This window comes from Lonchura striata, chromosome 28 (assembly GCF_050655825.1).
Source record: "Lonchura striata isolate lonStrDom1 chromosome 28, ASM5065582v1, whole genome shotgun sequence".
NCBI classification, from domain to species: domain Eukaryota; kingdom Metazoa; phylum Chordata; class Aves; order Passeriformes; family Estrildidae; genus Lonchura; species Lonchura striata.
In genome coordinates, this window is record NC_140730.1 from 4,689,903 (window position 1) to 4,709,453 (window position 19,551).

The 19,551-nt window shown below is 47.9% G+C and overlaps 1 protein-coding gene and 1 long non-coding RNA gene across 3 annotated transcripts; one reads left to right on the forward strand and one right to left on the reverse strand.

Annotated features, from left to right (window-relative positions):
* Positions 1-250: 250 nt before the first annotated feature.
* TMEM38A (transmembrane protein 38A) lies at positions 251-6,638 on the forward strand. 2 transcript variants are annotated; one of them, XM_021551902.4, is made up of 6 exons: positions 251-435; positions 2,383-2,539; positions 3,442-3,626; positions 4,081-4,168; positions 4,274-4,391; positions 4,647-6,638. In XM_021551902.4, the coding sequence occupies exons 1-6, from the start codon at positions 312-314 to the stop codon at positions 4,857-4,859; spliced, it is 885 nt and encodes a 294-aa protein (XP_021407577.1). In that variant the 5' UTR covers positions 251-311; the 3' UTR covers positions 4,860-6,638. The 2 variants fall into 2 exon arrangements, with proteins under 2 accessions (XP_021407577.1, XP_085418635.1); XM_085562509.1 differs by lacking the exon at positions 251-435 and adding an exon at positions 1,915-1,996.
* Positions 6,639-8,051: 1,413 nt separating this feature from the next.
* Positions 8,052-9,421, reverse strand: LOC146765060 (uncharacterized). The gene is made up of 3 exons (XR_014950291.1): positions 9,284-9,421; positions 8,632-8,718; positions 8,052-8,189 (listed from the first exon to the last, which is right to left on the reverse strand). It is a non-coding gene; the product is annotated as an uncharacterized LOC146765060 (long non-coding RNA).
* Positions 9,422-19,551: the final 10,130 nt, after the last annotated feature.

Consider the following 19,551-nt stretch of genomic DNA (forward strand, 5'->3'; position numbering starts at 1 on the left):
CCGGCGGCGGCTCCGTGCCCGGACACGGCGGGGAGCGAGCGGCCCGGCCCGGGCGGCGCCGGGCGGGGATCGGACCCGGCACCGGGCGCGGATCGGACCCGGCACCGGGCGGGGATCGGACCCGGCACCGGGCGCGGATCGGACCCGGCACCGGGCGCGGATCGGACCCGGCACCGGGCGGGGATCGGACCCGGCACCGGGCGCGGATCGGACCCGGCACCGGGCGCGGATCGGACCCGGCACCGGGCGCGGATCGGACCCGGCACCGGGCGCGGATCGGACCCGGCCCCGAGCCGCGCTCCGGGGCCGCGATGGATCTGGCGGAGGCGCTGCCCCTCGGCGAGCTGGCGGCCGCCTTCGCCGCGCTGCCGGTGTTCCCGCTGTTCGACACCGCCTATTTCATCGTCTCCGTCCTCTACCTCAAGTACGAGCCCGGTGAGTGCGGCCCTTGGCCGGGGGGCCCTGGGGGGAGCTCCGGTGCCGCTCACCGACCCCGCACCAACAGGTTCTGCACCTGCCCGTGCCTCTCTGCCGCCTGGCACAGGCCATGTCACAGCTCCTGCGTCTAGAGATAAAGCAGGAAAAACCCCCACGAGCCCGTGACTCTGATTTTGGGATATAATCCTGGATTTTGTCTAAGGCTGGATTCCGGCAGCGTTGAGGTATTTGAGTTCTGTCACTTGGCTGCCACCCCAGGACTGAGTTGAGCTTCTGGCCGGTCCTTTGGCTTGAATATTTTTGTGGCAGTACCTTCCTCCTATTTATATACAAAAATACTGGAAGTAAAACCTTGGTTTTTCCCACCGTCTGGACCATGCCCTGAGCTGTTCTCAGGAACCATAGCTGACCTTGCTTTGTTTGTTCTCCTGGGCTTACCTTGCACAGATCGATAGATCTGCGCCTTGGCTTTCACCTTTTGCCTTTGTCACAGCCTGGCTGTGCCTCGGTCTTTTCCAAACGCCCCCTTCCCTCTGTTTTTGACAATGTGTGCGCTCCTCATGCTCTGTTTTCAGCAGTTTCCCGGTAACTGCACAGTGACTGAAGGGAAAACCCACCCCGGGCTCGGGAGTGATTTTCAGACCTCGTGTTGTGCGACCTCCGAGCCGTACAATCCATGTGCTGTTCCCATTAAACTGCCTGTAAACAAGTGCTGGCTTTTCCAGGCCTGATCGCTCCCATCTGCCTTCCAGCATGGAGTCCTGAGCTGAACAATTAACAGGCAGCCCTCACAAAAATAGCTTTTAAATATATGCAAGCCCAGGAATCCACTTGGGACTGGATAAGGCCGGGGTGTGCTTTTCCCCAGATTCCTGCACTGCTCCCATCCCACAGTTATGGGCTGAGGATCAGTGTCAGGACAGAACCGTCCTTTTTCCTCCTTGGAGACAGCATGGCTTCGTGGAGCCAAGGAAAAACAAGTGTTACTAAATTTAAGTATCAAGCTAAACCTCAGGTTCCTATAGAACCAGTTTCATGTCTCGGCTGTTGCAGCTGTCTCGCTGCCTGCTGTGTTTTCAGCTGGTTCAAATGTCCCCGAGGATGGAAGAGCCTGGGCACTCACAGCTTTGGCTCATGCTGATCCACTTACTGCTGTTTAAGGTGTACCTGGTAATCATGTTGGCATAACATTTTTAGCATTTTCTCTCTTTGTCTGCTCACTGAACAGAGTTTTGTATCTGAAGTGCTGCACGAAGCAGTTTAAGGTGATGAAAAAACCTCACAGAATTGATGTTATCGGGAGGTTTCCCTGAAAAAGTACAAAGGTGGATGAAAATTGCTACAGGAATTTTAAAAAAGGCCATAGCAGATTGTGGGAGGAGCCCACAAAGTATTTCCAGACTAGTACAGGAGCGGGGAAGAACCCTCAAATCCTCTTCTCTCAAATAAAGATTAAGAATTCCTGTTCTATTTTTGCAGGTTATCTTATGAATGAAAAAGCTGAACAGATTGTACATGAATTCTAGAGGGCACCTAGGTTGAAGCAGTGGAGAGAATGGTACCAGTATGCATTTTATTTTTAGACTGTAAAAATACATCGATTTCAAGGGGAAAAAAAATGTTCTTTCTGGTAGCAGAATAAAGGACAGAATCTCTCAGCCAGCTCATAGACTTCTAATGACTGTTCACACTAGACCTTTGGGGGGGGTCTGCAGGGTGTGATCACTTCTTTGCCATCTCTGGTACTTGTTTGGGTTTCACACTTTTGTATTTTGTTTGACAAACTTTCCTTTGAGTTTCTTTGTGGGAGAACATGCACCTCGAGCCTCTCTCTTCCTGGGTCTTGAAGTTCCTGCTTAACTGCTAGATCCATCTTCTCACTGAGATGGCCTTGAGGGTCCCTGGCAGTCACGGTGACTCCGTGATTCCCAATTTTTTTCACAGGAGCTGTGGAGATGTCCCGGAAAAGCCCTTTTGCCTCCTGGCTCTGTGCTATGCTCCACTGCTTTGGGAGCTACATCCTGGCTGACCTGCTGCTGGGAGAGGCACCCATTGCCTACTTCAGCCACAACTCCAGTGTCATCCTGGCCACAGCAGTGTGGTGAGTGCCCTGCAGCCCTCCTGATGTGGCACGAGCTGCAGGGAGGTGTGGGGGGAGATGTTCTGAGATGCTCTCAGCTCTGATCTCACTGGGATTAACTGGGGACAGCAGAGGTGGGCTGAGGCTGTCTTTGAGGCTCTTGCACTCCTGGCTCTGGTTCCAGTTTCCCTGCCCAGTTGCCTCATGCTGTGATTATCTGGGCTGAGGCACTTCTATTCATAGCAGCCACTGCTGGGCCAGGAGAAGCAGCACCCATGGATCCCACAGAGCAAAGGGTGGCACATCCTGAAGGTTTTGAGGGCATTTTATTCGTTGTGTTGGTGAAATGTGCACAAATGAACCTTTAACTTCCCCAGTGTGTATGGGTTGTAGGTGCTCAGAATGAGCACTGTTGAGAAACATTGTGACTGAGATTTTCATGAACAGAAGTCTCAGAGTAAATCCCTCAGCCGTCTAGTCTTCTATACTTGAGAAAATAAAGAGAAAGATTTTCTTTCAGAGCTGAAAAATATGGCAGTCTTCTGGAAAAAAGAGTATTTGAAATCTGTCCTCTGTCTGTAATAGCATTTCAGTATTTGTAGCTTCTTGTTCTGTATGAGCTGATGCTTCTGGACCATACAAGACACAAACTTCTAAAAAGTTCTGAATTAGAACTATTGGGTTTTAGTCAAGATGGAGTATTAGTAGTGAGGGTTCTCTGAATTACTGAGGGCTCACTCAGTTCTTGCTAGAGAGAGGCTTCATTGCATGCTGGTTTCCTTTTAGGATTAGCTATAAAATTAGGAATATTTTATTTTTAGATTTTTCTTCTCCTTCACCCCCATCACCTGCCCTAACTCAGCCTGCCACACTACCCCTCTTTGCATATCCCAGATCAGAACAAATCTGTGATCTTTTTGCAGGTACCTGATATTCTTCTGCCCCATGAACCTCTTCTACAAGTGTGTCAGCTTCCTGCCCGTGAAGCTCATCTTCGTGGCCATGAAGGAGGTGGTCCGGGTGCGCAAGATCGCGGCCGGGGTGCACCACGCCCACCACCTCTACCACCACGGGTGGTTCGTGATGATGGCCACGGGATGGCTCAAAGGTGACACCTGAGATGCTCCAGAGGCTGCAGGAGGGCTGGGACAGGCTGGGGGCAGCTCAGGGGAGCAGCAGGGAGGGGATGTGGATGTGCAGCTTCTCACCGTGCAGGCGTTTGTGCAGCCTCGCAGAGAGGTTGAAGAACTGGAGTCAGGAGTTCTTTATTCTTTCTCCTGTGATCTCTGACCTCACCTCTGTCTTTTCAGGGGGTTCTGCCAGTCAGTTTTCCTTTAAGGCTGTGTTTGGGGCAAGCACTTGAGCATCAGTAACTGCAAGAGGCAAATGCCTTTTCCCTGCATCAGGATCCACTTGGTAGAAAGGAAAGCGCTTGCCCTCCTCTCTTGGCTTAGGCTAACTTCTAAATTTGGGGAAATGTGAAGAACCCTTTGTCCCCTTGAGGATCCAGAGCCCTCTGCTGTGGCAGCTCCAGCTCTTTGACAGGTTTCTCTGCCTCACAGGTTCTGGTGTGGCCTTGATGTCGAACTTTGAGCAGCTGCTGCGTGGGGTCTGGAAGCCTGAAACAAACGAAATTCTTCATATGTCCTTGTAAGTCAGCAGCCTGGAAATTCCCAGTCAGATGAAGAATGGAATGAAAGAACCAGTCAGGGCTGGGTGCAAACCTTCCAGAAAACCTCTTTCTTTCTCTTCCAGCCCTACAAAGGCCAGTCTGTATGGCACAGTCCTCTTCACTCTGCAGCAGACCCACTGGCTCCCCATCTCTGAAGCCAACCTCATCTTCTTTTTCACCATGTTCATGATAGTCTGCAAGGTAAGTTTACAGCAGCTTTGTTGCCAGCAAATTACAGAACCTCAAGTGGGAATATTCACCTTCCTGAGCCACTACAGGATTCACTGGCTGTGGGATCTGCTCAGAAAATTCAATGCTAAATTCTCCATCACACAAGCAGCTCCTTGTGCCTCGAGTCATGCAGCAGCAGGGACTTTCTGTGGGGTCAGTGGGATGCTCCCTGGTCAGTATTTCCTGGCTCTGTGTGATCTCTGAGTGCTCCCTGTTGCCTGGCAGGTTTTCATGACGGCCACTCACTCCCACGCCTCACCTTTCGCTCCGCTGGAAAACCTCATCTGCCCCGTGATCTTTGGCTCTGTTTCCAGTGGCCACCCAAGCCACCACCACGACCACCACGAGGTTTCCCACCCTCCTCCTCCTCCTCCTGCCAAGTCCAAAGAGGAGCTGAACGAAGGCACCAGAAAACGGAAGGCAAAAAAAGCTGAATAAAAAAACAACGGCGCAGAAAATAGGCCAAGAAAATTCTTCCAGAGCTGAGTCTCAAAGCCACCTGTGACCTCCTTTATGCTCCAGTCCTTCTCTCTCAGACTCCAGAGGAGAGGTGGAAGCCAGGACACTGCCAGCTGGGTCCCTGAATTTCATTTTTGCTCTCTGTGCTGCTGCTTGCTTCTTGGTCTCTGCCTCTCTATTCTGATCAGATTTTCAGGGATTTGTAGGTTTGTGCCAGGGTGGTAAATGGGTGCCACTTCCCAAACTGTCAGCAAATCTGATGCAGCATTTTCGATTGATGTAAAATCTTTCACTGTGTTTATTTATGAATGGGGGAATGGTTTGTGCTCCTGCAACTTTGAATTTTCACTGACCTTTTCAGTGTCTGCCATAACAGCAAACTGTTAAGACACAATGTGGAAATCAGGTTTCATACTCGAGGAAATTAAATGGCCTGGTATGAGCCTGCTCTGGTTTTTCCCAGCTTCCACACCTGCCATATCTCCAAGTGTTGTGATATTTTAAATGCAATAAGGACATGGCCTTTGGCCGAGCCAAACCCTGTTCACTTCAGTTCCCTCTGATTCTGATGGTCAGGACACTAATTTGTGCTTGCAAGAGCTCTGAAGCTGTGAAGTGCTCCCAGTGCCATGTGTTGGCACTGTCACTATCCTGGGCTGTGTGTGGCATTGCTGCCCATTGTTACTGAGTCCCACCCGAAACCTCATCCTATTGAACCAGGGGAGAAGCATGGCTCTGGTTTGTTTGTAATCCTGTGGGATACAAGAAGAGTGTGTGTGAGTGTAAGTATTTATTACTATTTATTTATAATTGCCAGGGCACCTAAGTCATGGACCTGAATCTTGAATCTGGCTTTTTTTTTGACATTTCAGTTGGAACTTATTGTGGTCTGAACCCACAGCCACGTGCTGGTTTGGGTTTGCAGTGATCCTGATGTGCTCCAGGACACCCTGAACAATCCCTGGGTGCAGGAAGAAACCTTTCCTATATTCTTAAATTCACATAGAAAGGCTAAAGCAGGGCATTTCACACCAGCTGATGAAAAACTACTTTAAAGGACTGATAAAAGCACATCAGCTGAAAATACTGATTACCTTCTGTAGGTCCCCTCGGGCCAAATTGCTGGGCTGTGGATGCAGCTTGTGCCCAAGGAGTAAAGAATCTGAACTGCCTTGCATGGCTCAGGAGGGGTCTGTCAGTTCATTTGTGTTCTGCTTAGTGAACACTGGCTTTTAGAGTAGCTCAAAGCTCTTCTTAGAACTGATTCTTATAAATGGCATCTTCCAAGGGCTGGGATCACCCCAGGGAGAGTGGCAAGCCTGGGGATGTAGCACTGGGCATTTTCCATCCCTAGCAGTGAGGTTTGCTGCTGTTTCCATTGCAGCTGGGAATGGAAGAAGGATTGAAGAGAAGTGAGGGTTTGTGTGTGTGTGTCCCTGTTCAAAACTGCAACTGACAGTTGATTAAAGATAAGAAACCCTCCTTGTGTGCAAGCCAGTAGGAAAGGTCAAATGTGTGGGCTTGGGGTTTGACAGTGCCTTAATGTTGAGTTTCCCTCCCCTTCAGCAGAAAGCAGGAATTCTGCTTTCAGCTCCACTGTCTGGTCCTGCAGATGCTGCTCTGCTGGAACCTGATGTGGCACGAGCATGCACGAGACTGAATAAATGTTTTATGAGATGTCTGATCCAAGGGGAATTTTGTTTTATAAAAGCTGTCAACAAATAAAAATCGTGAAGTGACTCTGATTGTCCAGTGGCACCTGAGGAAATCTCTGTGTTTGTTTTACCCTTCCCAGCCATGCAGGAGCTCTGTGGCACCAGGACCTGGGGACAAAATTATTAAAATTATTCTGGTTGAAGAAGATCAGACTTAATGTCTTACAGCTGTGTCTGAATATGTTCTAAATGGAAGTAAAAGGTGTTTGTGGTGTGTTCTCAGAGCAGACATCCTTAGATTTCACGGAAGGAATTTGGAAATTTCCTTATTTCCTTGAAAATCTCCTTGAAATTTCCTTATTCCTTGAAAAAGGAATTGCCTCCTTTGGTGTTTATACCACTTGTCTCTATTTTTCCTTTTGTGGAAAGGAAACTGCCCTCCTCCCTCACTGTAAGAGGGAGGATGACATTCACCTGTGTCTGGTAAATATATACACACACACATTTCCAGCATATTTATGTGGAATATCAGTATTTAAAACTGATTTAAAACTGGAAAAAAAAAATCAAAATTCTCTGCACGAGTGCATATTTAGTGTGGCTAAATATTCACTGCTGAGTGCAGTCTTTGCTCTTCAGTCTTTGGACCCTGAATCAAGTCAAACTGAGTCAAATCACAGCTTCTAATCAAACACAGAGAGAAGAAATATTCCAAAGGAGGCTATAATTTAAGATCTGAACACCTTTAGAGTACCCAACAGGAGCAGGATTAGATTTGAGAAGACAACAGCCACAGAGGAATCACAAGTTCCATTTAGTGAAGCCTTTCCCAGTGAGAGAGGTGGAATTTGTCTTGAATTTCCATGGCTCAGCACTGCCAGTCTGGTACAATTCCAGCCTGGTGTCCTTCATCCCAAGAAGCAAAAATGGGATTTGAAAATGCAGCTCTGAGGTTGCTCCAGCACCTCTGGAAGCCTCACCTGACCTTTCCAGACACTTCCTTCCTTCAGGCTCTGCTCCAAACAGAAAAGGGGAGTGGGGTGTTTCCTAAAGGGATGGAGTCATTTGTTTCCACAGCTCAGAGGTGGAAGTGATGAGGAAAACGTGTCACAGCCAGTCGACCCAAACAAGAATCTGCAAAGCCTGTTTATATTTTCAAGGGGTTCTCTTGTCTCCCCGACAGATTTAACTCTTAGAATGTTCATAATCACTCTTTAATTTAGAGCAAATAATAGTGTAAATTGCACTGGAAAAGGGAATTTCCATTGGTATGATCCACCAATGGAAAAGGTCAGTGAAAGACTTGCACTAAAAAAACAGCTCAGAAAATAATGGATCACAGTGTTTTGGGTGGCTTCACCATTCTCCTGCCTGTGGCTTCAGTTCAGGGTTATTTTGCTCAGTGAACAGGCTGATGAGAGCAGGTTTTTCACATCCTCTGAAGAGTCCCACGATGCCTCTGGAGTCTCTGGCTGCACAGAATATTCCCAATTGCTGCAGGACAGGAGCCTGCCAAGGCTCAGGGGCTCAGACTTCCATGGGACAGACGTCATTCCCTCCAGAGATGTCCTGATCTGATAACTTCTGATACTGACTCCAGTGAGACCAGGCTAAATTTAGCAGTAGGTTTAATCCTCAAAGAGGCCCTGGGTGCCTGTTGGGAAAAGCAAATGTTTCAGTTGCTGTTTCAGCATTTCATGTGGATTGACAGGTTTCCCTTTCCCGGTGCCTGCAGCTTTTCCATCCTGGCAGATCAGCTCCACAGATAGGGAAAGCTCTACAGGCCTTATGTATTTGTAATTTAAAAAAAAAAACCCCAAAGAAACCCGGAGGATAATTTTACACAGAGCATTAATAATTCTTCACAGTAAATGAAGTAGCAAAAAGAGGAGGGCAAAGGGAAGAATTTCAATTTGTATAAGAAAGGGCAAAACCAGTGCAAGAGCACCAAGCCAGAACAACTGGTGTTCTTGGTTTCCACTTTTCCTTTTGTTATTGATGCCAATATTTGCATTGTTACACGCTTTGTCCAAAGAATAAACAAATTACATAATCCAGCAAAGCAGAAAGACCCAGAGGATAAAGATGGATGTTACCTTGGCTGTACAGAAGTTGTTCCTTTTAACACTTGCCAGGTGATCAGCTGCCAAATGCCTGCTCCTCCCTGCAGCCTGTTCCTGGTGCTTTAAGGGCACACAAAAGCATTAAAAATTAGAGCTTTATGTATTTCAGAGGAGCACGGCTTTATCTGGCCCTTAGCTATGATTCTCTGTTTTATGGTTCTTGTGCTGTTCTTTAGAGGATGTAACTGGCTCCTGTAAGGATTCTAAGGAAGGTAAATCTGGGATAAAATGGCATTTCCTATGGCCTTAGATACCCAGGGTTTTTGCTGCAGCAAAGATTTTTCTCTCAAGACATTTTAATTCTTTGTCGAAATAACGAGAAATCAGAATATACATATATACAATACTTTGCAGAAAGGTCTCAAAGGTAGTTTGGATTTAGGGTGAGCTGCTTCCATCCAGGAAGACAGGACACAGACAAGGCAAACCACTCAAAACGGGAGGAATGATGCTGTTGATGCCAAACATTCTGCACAGTGGATGGATATTTTCCTCCTTTAGGATGCTCTTAGTATCGGCCCCAAGGCATCTGGTTCATCCTGCGTGCCCAACAAGGAAATGCCATTTAAAGGGGTTTGAATTTCATCGGACATCAACATGATTTGGTAAACGCCCACAAAATTACCTGGCGGCTAAGAATTCAGCGCTGCTCGGAAGGAAGGCGGCAGGCTGTGCACAAGCTGTTGGGGGCTGATGGCTCAGGAGCAGCAGAGAGAGAGAAATCGGCTCCCGTCATGCCGGAGCCCACGCTGCCATCCTGAGTCACAGTTGCTACTCACTTCACCTCTGTGATGACATCTGCGACAAAAAGATGTTGATAGTGCTAAGATCAACAGTCACGAATACCTTGGAGCCTGGTCTGTCTTTCACGCTTGTGCATTTGCATCTTTCACACCTTCTCCTTTAGAAAAAGTGCCATTTCTGTTTCCTTATCTGCTTCCTTTACTTGCCAAAAGCGAATTTGGGAAGGGAATTTTTTTTTTTTTTAAGGAGTTGTGAATGTCAGGAAGAATCGGTGTGAGACGGTGATTCCATCTTAGCCTTAGGGTACAGGTAGGCTATAGCCCTGGAATGCAGGAAAACAGGTCTGAGATGTTTAGAGGCTTCAACATTTTTATAGCCCGAGGAAATCCAGAATGTCCCCGGAGAAGATTTCCTTGTCTGACATTGTTTGGTTTTGATTTGCAAATCACAGCGACCTCCCCCAAACCCCAGCACAGCCTGGGCATTCCTGCAGAAGGCAAACTGCTGCTTCCCGACTATCCCAGCCCCTGGTGCTCCTCCATGGAGCTGCCAGGGCTTGGCTTTCCAAAAAAAGCTCTGCAGGCTTGGGGACCTCTGGTGCCACCGTCCCCTGGTGCCCGAAGCAGCGAGGGAAGCTGATTTTCTTTGTGCGTGACAAGAATCGGTGACAATGGCAGGGAGATGCAGTGGGAGATCAGGGAACACATCCCAGATTGTGGTGCCTTGAAATGCAGCCTTAAAATCCATCTTCAGAGTCCTGGTGTTGGCTTAAATTAGATTTAGAATAATGTAGGCTAAACACTAAGGTAGGCTCTGTGCTGTTTGTCTGTCAGGCTCCCTGCCTGTTTGATTTATGACAGATTAAGATGTCAATTAATCTCCTCTTATTTGGGTAGATGACTGTGGAGATTAATCAGGTATTGTCTGCAAAAGAAGCCCATAAATGTAGATTACTAATTTTTCATTAATTATTCCTCTGTATACCAGAGGGATCCAGCCAGGGATAGATACCAGCTTCTTAAATCTCATTTCATGAGAGAACCAGGAAAAGCACAGCAGCTGCTCTGGCTGGTACTGGTTGTCTCTCACATGCTCAGTTCAGTTTCCTGAAAAAGGCAAAAATCCACAGAAATTCTAGATTATGGGCTTTCGTGAGAAGCAGAAAGTGGCCCTGAGTGAGGGAACCTGCAGGGCTGGCAGAGCACTACCTTTGTTTGCACAGGACGTGGGGAAAGCAGCATTCCTTCTGGGAAGAGCTATCCTGAACTCCTTCAGGAGCACAGGTTGGAAGGAAGTGGAGCTGCAGCTGCTGGGAATGCAGCCTGGAAGGGTCACACCGCAGGATGCTCTGCGAGCAGGAAGAAAACCCCTCCTCTGTCAGGGCTCCTGCTGAGGGGGTTGCACCTTCTCTCCCTCTGCCTCCCAAGGGCATCTGCACAAAGATGAGTTTTCCCTCCTGGTCCCTGCTGGCAGCAGCAGCCAGGGGTCCCCCAGCCAGGGATGCTGTCCTGCCCTTCCTGACAAAGCCAGGAGCAGCAGCCAGCCAGCTCCTGCCTCTGGAATTCTGCTGCCAGCTGTAGTATCCCTCAGGAAGGGTGATTTTATTCTCCCCTTCTAATTTCTGTCTTGCTGGGTTTTTGCATGTGATTACATTCTTATTTTCTATCTTTTCTCTTTTGGGGGTGGTTCCCCACTCCACATGTTGCCATAATTGGGCACAGTGTAAACATTTTTTAGTGAATTCTCTCTTGCCCAGCTTGCCAGAAGGCAGAGGCAGGGCACAGGCACACTGTGACTGCCTGGGTGTGGAGGAACCTGCTCTAAATGGCTCAGGGGGCCTGAACCATCCATGGTGCTGGTGCTAAAATACTGAGACAATTGTTTCTAAAATAGTCAGGGGTGGTGACCAAGGGGACCTCAGGTGTGCAGCACCTGACAAGGAGCACACCCAGCACCTTAGGAAGAGCCCAAGTGACAAACAGTGGTTGCTATAGAGATATTTGTCCTCTTCAAATACAGATGGATCCTGCCAGGACGCAGGGAAGTTCCAGCCAACCATTTTTCTGTCAAAGTAGCAGAAATTTTCTCAGGCTTTCCTTAAATCCAGGAGCAGGCAGCGTTCTGGAGAGAGGCACCACAGACTGGTGTTCATTGCCAACACTCATCTCCCCTGAAAGGAGAAATCTGAGACACTGGGGAGCCTGGACAGCACCAGGAGCTTCAGTCCAGCCACACACTGGGATCTCTGTGGGAAGATGGTTCCTCTTCCTTTCCAGCCTGGTCTGGGTCTTTAACAGCTCAGCTTTTTTCAGGTAAATCAGCTGAAAAGTCCTGGAGCTCTGGTGAGACAGCTGCTCAGCAGGGAAGCTGCAGTTTGCAGCTTCATTTGGGAGGGAAAGCGCCTCAGGAGGGGGCAGGGGTGGCAGAATTCTGCATGAAATCAGGAATTAATGGCATTGGCAGCAAAGCCACGTTCAGCCCAGGCACTACTGTGCACTTCCAGCCTGTCCAGGCACGAGGCTTTCCCAAAATCTGGACAACACACGCTGCATTGCCATCCACTGCTGGAACAGCAAGAAGCGTTTGTGAACTTCTCCTCTTGGACAATGCTCAAATATTTCCCACTTCCTCTGCCCACTGGGACACAGTTGCCAGACTGAGCTCCTAAAGTGGCAACTGGCAGTGGGTAGCAGTGACTCAGATTTTCGGGAATTACAAAACTCAGTTTCCCCCTTGTGAAAATCATTCCTTCAGACTCCATTTTAAACCATAAAGGCTTAGAGGGGCTCTCAATTCCACAAAAAAAGTGCCTCCCAAGGGAAGGAGCAAAGCAGATCTCCTGCAGTGGCTGCAGAGTGGTGAACGTGCTGTTTGGACAGGGAGGTGTCTCCAGCCAGGCAGAGAGATCTGTGTTTGCAGAGCAGTTGGAGCTGCAGCTTCTGGAAGGAATCCATGAGAACTGCAGAGAAGCTGAAATTTAAGGTTGAACTCGGTGATCTTGGAGGTTTTTTTCCAACATGAATGATTCTAAGATTAGTCAGCATGTAAGGGCACAGACAGTGTTGGGGTTTTACCTACAACACCTATCCAAGGTGTGTTGGACCTCAGGCATTTTTGGGAACAGTTTTGGGATGAGGGATGTAACATGTGATCAGATTTTCAAAGACAATAAATTAAACCCATTCTCTCACTGGAAGGTTTGGAATTCCTGTGGGCTGGAGTGCAAAGTGACACAAGAATTTCCTTTAACTCCTGCAGTCTTGGTGAGAGCTAATGAATTATTCCAGGGCTTTGTGCTAAGCCTGGCTCCCTGTGGGACAGCAGTGCAGACAGAATTCCCACCCCAGGGAGTTCTTTCCTCTCTGACTGGCACAGGCTTCATCAGTGATCATTTTTCACTTAGGCCAGTCCCAAGGAAAGCTGCAGGCAGAGCCATTCCCCTTCCTAATTTTAGCACTCCCTCTTGTACTACTTTATCACATGATTCTGTAATGCCATGAAAATTTACACAATTCTGGGGAGAGAATATGTCAGTTCTGAAGTAATTTTAATGTAATATGATAAACCACACCTTTATATTTGTTGTATAAAAATACATATTTATTTATATTCCGTTTATTTGGGAAATTCCCCTTATTTATATATAAATATATTTAAATAATTATAATTATATTTACATTTATTTATATATATTCTGTATATTTTAATTTTGTATGTATGAAAAGTATCCATGAACATAATATTGTGTATCAGTGAACAGGAGAGGCTGCTAGCAAAGAGTTCTCGTGCTTGTGGTTGTGTGCATGTATGTGCTTAATTTCTTTCTATTTGCTTTGTCTTCTTAATTTATCTGAATTGTCCCTGGCTGGCTGTTTGATTTAATTCAGTGAATGCATCACTTAAAAGGTGTCACACAGATTTTTCTGGAAAGTGGGAATCTCTCTTGTAAAAGGCACAGCAGGGGAAGCAGTGTAAGAATTTCAGACTCGACTGTGTATGAAAAGCTTCCCTGGGAGCAGAATTGCCTTTTATTAGGGCTCTTTCTCACTGCTGAGCTGGCCAACAGCACAGTGTGGGGGTTTAAAATGGGCTGGAGGATTTGCTGCAGCAAGGTGGAAGAAATGTGTTTTTCTGGATCAATGCTGCTGTGCTGTATTCTGTAACCAAGCAATCCAAAATGTCTTGATGCAGAGTTTTCATGTTCTTATTTTAACCGTAGAATCCTGGATTGGTTTGGGTTGGAAGGGACCTTAAACATATCTAGTGCCAGCCCTGCCATGGCAGGGACACCTCCTACTGTCCCAGGCTGCTCCAAGCCCTGTCCAGCCTGGCCTTGGGCACTGCCAGGGATCCAGGGGCAGCCACAGCTGTGCCAGGGCCTGCCCACCCTCACAGGGAACAATTCCTGCCCCAGATCCCATCCTTCCCTGCCCTCTGGCAGTGGGAGCCATTCCCTGGGTCCTGTCCTCCACCCCTTGTCCTAAGAGGTTGCATCCAGCACCAGGCTGCTCCCTGTGACCCTGCCAGGCACAGGGTGGGGTTGTTGGGGTGTCTGTGCAGGGCCAGGGGTTGGGCTCTGAGATCCCTGTGGATCCCTTCCCACTCAGGATATTCCAGGATTCTATGTCATGATTCTGTGATTCACATTCCTGACTTGAGAGGTGAAATCCTTCCGTGCAGACCTGGCTGTGGAGAGAGATGCTCTCCTGGAGGTGCATCCAGAGGCACAGGCCCAATGTTTGAGGGAAATCACTTCTTTCCTTTCTGTCCTGTCCAAAGGCCATCAAAATGTGTGTGATGGACCAAAAAACACTCCCAAAGTGCTCATAGATTTTCCATCTCCTCAAAAGTTAAACACTGCTATACCAATTTCCTAGAAATTTTGAATCAAGTGCATTTGTATGATTGAGTTGTCTGGATTTCAAGGCTGAGGTGGCTTGATTTAGGTGGATCATCACCTTCAAACACCTGGACATGAGGGTTTACATATTTTCATTTCTGTATTCAACTGGAAAAAAAGTGCCAGGTATAAATTCCACTGGATATACTTCAGGGGTAATTTAATCCTAATTATACTAATTTGCACAGAATTTCTAGCATAAAAGAGGCTACTGAAACATGGGGGATCCTTCTGTGGCAGAATACAGGCTTGAAATGTTGCAGCAAGTAACCTGCAGTCATCAGGTTACTTGTCCTGAAAGACCAAGTTGTTTACTGGGTCATCCATGGTCCAAAATCCCCAGGTTTTCCACAGGAGAAATCCGTAGCAAGAGATTTGGAATATCTCAGTGTCTCTTGCAGAGTTCTGGCAATTAGAGATGCATGTCCTTGCCTATGTGAGGGGGTTGGAATGGGATGATCTTTAAGGTCCCTTCCAACCCTTCTGTGATTCTCTACTGCTGCTGTTTAGACTTGTCTAAAAATCAAACTTAATTTTTCCCATATCACTGATTTTACATTAGTAGTGACTCCATACTGCTGAGGTTTGCTCAGTAACTAGGGAAAAACCACAAATCCCCCTTGCAAAGAAGCAGAAATGAAAATGCCATAGCAACCAGCAGGGACAGCGCAGGGTGTCACTCTGCAGGCTGGCACCAGCTCCCTGCTTCTGTCTCAAATCCTCTGCTCACTCCTCCTAAGCCCTGAGAGCTCCCCAGCCCAGCTCAGTGCCCTTGAAGCACTTTGGTGACAGCCATAAAGAAAAATCCACACCCAGAGGTTTCAGCCTTGCACAAGGGGAGGCTCAGACACCTGCACAAGTGCCGTGTGGCTTCCTCGAGTTGTTTGGCTCTAGAAAGGGAGAAAGTTCTGCTGAACCAAGAGAATAAACACACAAAGTCTCAGGGGTATAACTGAAGGGTCAAGTTTCCTCAGGGAAAAATCCACACTGTTACATTTCTCAAGTTTTACACTGAGCCACCCCTATCTTACCAGACAGGGCCAGCTCAGCTCATTTCACATTGTACACCACAAAATACAGCTATGGCTGCTCTCACAGGCTCACCAGAGCCACGTCCTAAAAGGTTTTCTGTCTCTGCCCTCTCAGGGATGAGGATAATCCACACAGAAGTGTTGGCCAGGCTTCTTGCCTGCCTTGGTGCTTCCTACCTGGAGCTCGTGGGGTGGCTGTGGAGCAGTGCCTGAGCTGCTGCAGGGTCTGTCCCTACCCTGTGCTCATCCCACTGTGTGGAGTTCTTCACAGGGCTGTGTGTAGGATCTCACCTCTCCTCAAAGGTAGGATCATTCCTGGGGCAGATACAACCCAACAATATTTCTAATTATCCCTCTGTTATGAATGAGATGCAAGAAACACGATAAACAGGAAGGAAGAATTGATTGTGTTCTTCTGAGGAAGAACAGACAATCTTGTGTCCCTCATCCACAGGAAAGTGATGTGAGGACTGTTCTTTGGGATGCATATCCTGGATAATGAACCTGCCCCTGCCAGAAATCAAATTCCAGATGCACAGCCTGTGATCCATGGCAGCAGAAACAGCACAGGTTCCTTTTTCAAATTTCCACACACCTCACCTCAGCTATCAAGAAAGAGTGGGGCTCACAAAAGGAGGGATTTTCCCTGCAAGAAGCACAATAAATTTGGAGGAGAAAAGCCCAGTTTCTGTAGGAGCCCAGCCTGGAGACAAAGGCAGGAGGAAGGTGCTGTGCCTTTGTGCTGTCCATGCCCTGGCCCCATTGGCAGCTGCTTCCACAAATGAGGAGAAAGTGGGTCATTTAGTCGCCAGGACAACAACAGCACACACTGACCTAGATATGTCTGCAGGAACCTAATCTTGCTCCTGGCACAGACCACGGGGTTCAGACAGGACCTGGGGTTCCAGCTGGGGAAACACAGCACATAAACAAGCTCAAAAATGTCCTTTTTCTGTCTGTGGCAGCAAGAGCAGCCTCTCCTGCCTCTCTGTGTGTCACAGCGATGGCACTTGGTCCTGATTGCCAGCTGCTGGTGGCAGCTTCCCAGGATGGCTCTGTGATTGTCTGGAATATGGAAGTTTTTGAGATGCTGCATGCCCTTCCTGGGCACTCTGCTGAGCCTTCTCCAATTTTTGGGGCTGGAAGGCTGCTTTCATGCCTCAGAAGAGCTGTGTCAGCATGGCAGTCCTGGATCTTTAGGCACACAGACATCTCCCAGCCATGTTGTTGCAAAACAACAGAGAAGCCCTCGTTCTGTGAGCCCCTCTCTTACTTAGCTGAGGCGAGGTGTGTGAAAGTGTTTGAAAAAGGAACCTGTGGTGTTTCTGTCATGGACCACAGGCTAAACATCTGGAATTTGATTTCTGGCAGAGGTAGGTTCATTATCCAGAATATGCATCCCAAAGAACAGTCCTCACATCACCTTCCTGTGGATGAGGGACACAGGATTGTCTGTTCTTCCTCAGGTACAAAGGTACCTGTCAGTCTTTAGCTTAAAGGGGCTGAAAGAACCACAGATTTGCAGCCACAACCTTGAAGGTTGCAGCTTGTGACAGGTGAAAACTTGAAATATGAATAATAAGCCATTTCCCAAGTAAGGAAGCCAATCCTGAGCCCATCTGAGGGCAGACAGAGTAGGGGCAGTCTCTCAGATTTCCCTGTTTCACAGGTGAAGGGTGTGACACAATGCACACACCTGCCTGAGTGAGATGCTTGGAAATATCCGAGCAAAGCCAGCTCCTTTTCCCGGGACAAAGCCCTTGTCTTCCCACTGAACTGCAGGCAGGATGTCACTGTTGTTATACGTGTACATGATAATTCATGTACACATATAATGTGTACATGACATAAATAAATAATACATGACAATAAATAAAATTGTCGTATATTTTATAATTATATACTGTTAAGACAAACTCTAGTAAGTTTTTAAGCGACAGGGAATGCAACACAAGATGGAGACCACCCAGACAAGGGAGGGAGGACTTAATTTACAAGCAAATGAACGTGGCCAGCCCGGAGATGGATCATCCATAAGGTGGCCTGAGGCGATAAATACTCGATAAATATCTGAGACTAAGATAGCCAGAGCCATCAGGGAGATACATCTCAATAAGAATTCCAGGAATTGGATCACTCTCAGATATGTATTGTTCAATTTGCCACAGAGAAAAGAACTCCACATGAATACTTGCAGTCCGAAAAGGAAGAAAAGGGACTCTGCCTCGGGCAAGAAATATCGTTTAAAAATGGTCAGATGGGACAGTCGGTGTGAAGCATCCTCTGCCACAGCAGTCAAAGCTGTGTCAGACCCGAGCTCGGCACCGACCCTTTTTTTTTGATAGTGGCTTTTCGTTGTTATTCTCTAAATTTATATTTGGAACATTTAATACATTTTCTTTAATTATTAAATTGGAGTTTTCATTTATAACAAGTGTCATCCTTCCTCCAGAGCCACAATCAAGAGGCAGGAGGAGCAGTTTGCCACAGGCCGGGATGATTTATTCCTAACAGATCCACAGGCCCAGGCACACCATCAGAACCCAGATCCCGGATTTCCTTGGAGATCACAGGGATTCAGTCCTTAGGAGTGCCCTGGGGCCCAAGGGCTCCCTTTGGAAGGTCACAGATCTCCTGCTTGGCAGCTCTCTTGGAGCTCTGTCAGCAGCAACTTGAGCTGAGCTATTCTGAGACACCAGGAGCTGAGTGTCAATGGTTAATGGACATCCAGCTCCCAGGATTCCCAAGAACACCCAAATCCTGACAAAATGTCAGGCACATTTTCCCAGCACCCAGGGCTGGTCTGGGAGCATCCTCACAGCTGGATTCACCAGTCAGTGTTGGTGCTGGCAGGGGCTGAGGGCTGGGAACTGTGCTCTGGCAGAAAACAGAACTCACAGGTGTTACCTGCAGCTGGTTCTGCTCATGTCACCACATGGCACAAACCAGGGAAGAGGATGAGACTTCTCAAGTTAATAATAGTAACAGAAAACAGAATTTGGGCCAGCTCAGGAGAATCCAGGAGGAAAAAATAAAAGAGGTGCAGGGGGTTGGATCAATGATTTTCTTTTGCCTGACAACACACCAAAGATATCTCTGAGCTACTCCTTTCCACAGGTGGAATAAAGGTCTTTACGTTCCCTACCAGGCTCTTTCCTGCACAGCTATGAGTGCTTCATAACCTAGGAGTTGTATTTGGCTCCCACCACTCTTCCAGTATTACTCCTGTAAAAATCTGTATTTATTATCTCTATTCTTAAGCACTGAATAACCACTGAAAACTCTAAAACATCTCCAACCTGTATTTACCAGCACAACAATCTAATGCCATTTTCAGCCCACATCTCTCCTGAAAGGCCTTTGCAGTGCCTGCTTCTCCAAAGATGATAAATACTTGTATGCTGGGTCACTGAATCAATCCACCAGTCTGGCTGCTGAAAGCAGTAACTGTGAAAGAAAAAGTCTTTATTAATTAAATCCTTCCTGTATGAAGGGAAATGGGTCACAGGGCAGCAGTTTGTGCAAGTATCAGAACAGGGGATGGAATATCACATCCAGAGGCCGTGTGTGAGCATCCTGCCTGAAAGCTGCAAACAGCTGGAATACTCCAGCACAACATAGAGAAAAATATTCTGAGCTCAAATACCAGCAGCAAGTTTAAAGGCAAAGCAAGAAAGGCTTCTCTGCACTTTTCTATGATGCAAATCATCTGTAATGCTTTAAAGAAAAACAAATCACACGGCTTTATTTTTCCCCCTCTCCTCTTTGCTCTTCATGTAACTCAGTTTTACTGAGTTCAAATTGCCTGCTGACAGGAACTGCTGGGGGAAGTGGCATATTTTAAGCCTACATTTACCCTGCTACCCCAGAGCAACCCTTGAGCTCAGGGCACACCATTGAGGGGCTCCCCGGGCTCTCCAGCCCCTCCAGCTCCCCCAACCCCCCCATGACTCTCCCAAACCCCCTCATGGCTCTTCTCACCCCGGCTCCTCCACACCCCCTGCCTCTTCCAGCCCCTGGGGCTCCCCCAGCCCTCGTTCCTCAGGCTCCCCACAGGCCCCACCAGCTCCCCCGGCCTTCCCCAGCCACCCCTGGGCTCCTCCAGCCCCGTCTGAGTCTCTCCAACACCCCTCGGCTCCCTCAGCCCCGCAGCACCAGTCGCCGTTTCTCCAGCCCCGGCAGTTCCAGTGCTCAGCCCGCGGCTCCTGCAGACTCCCA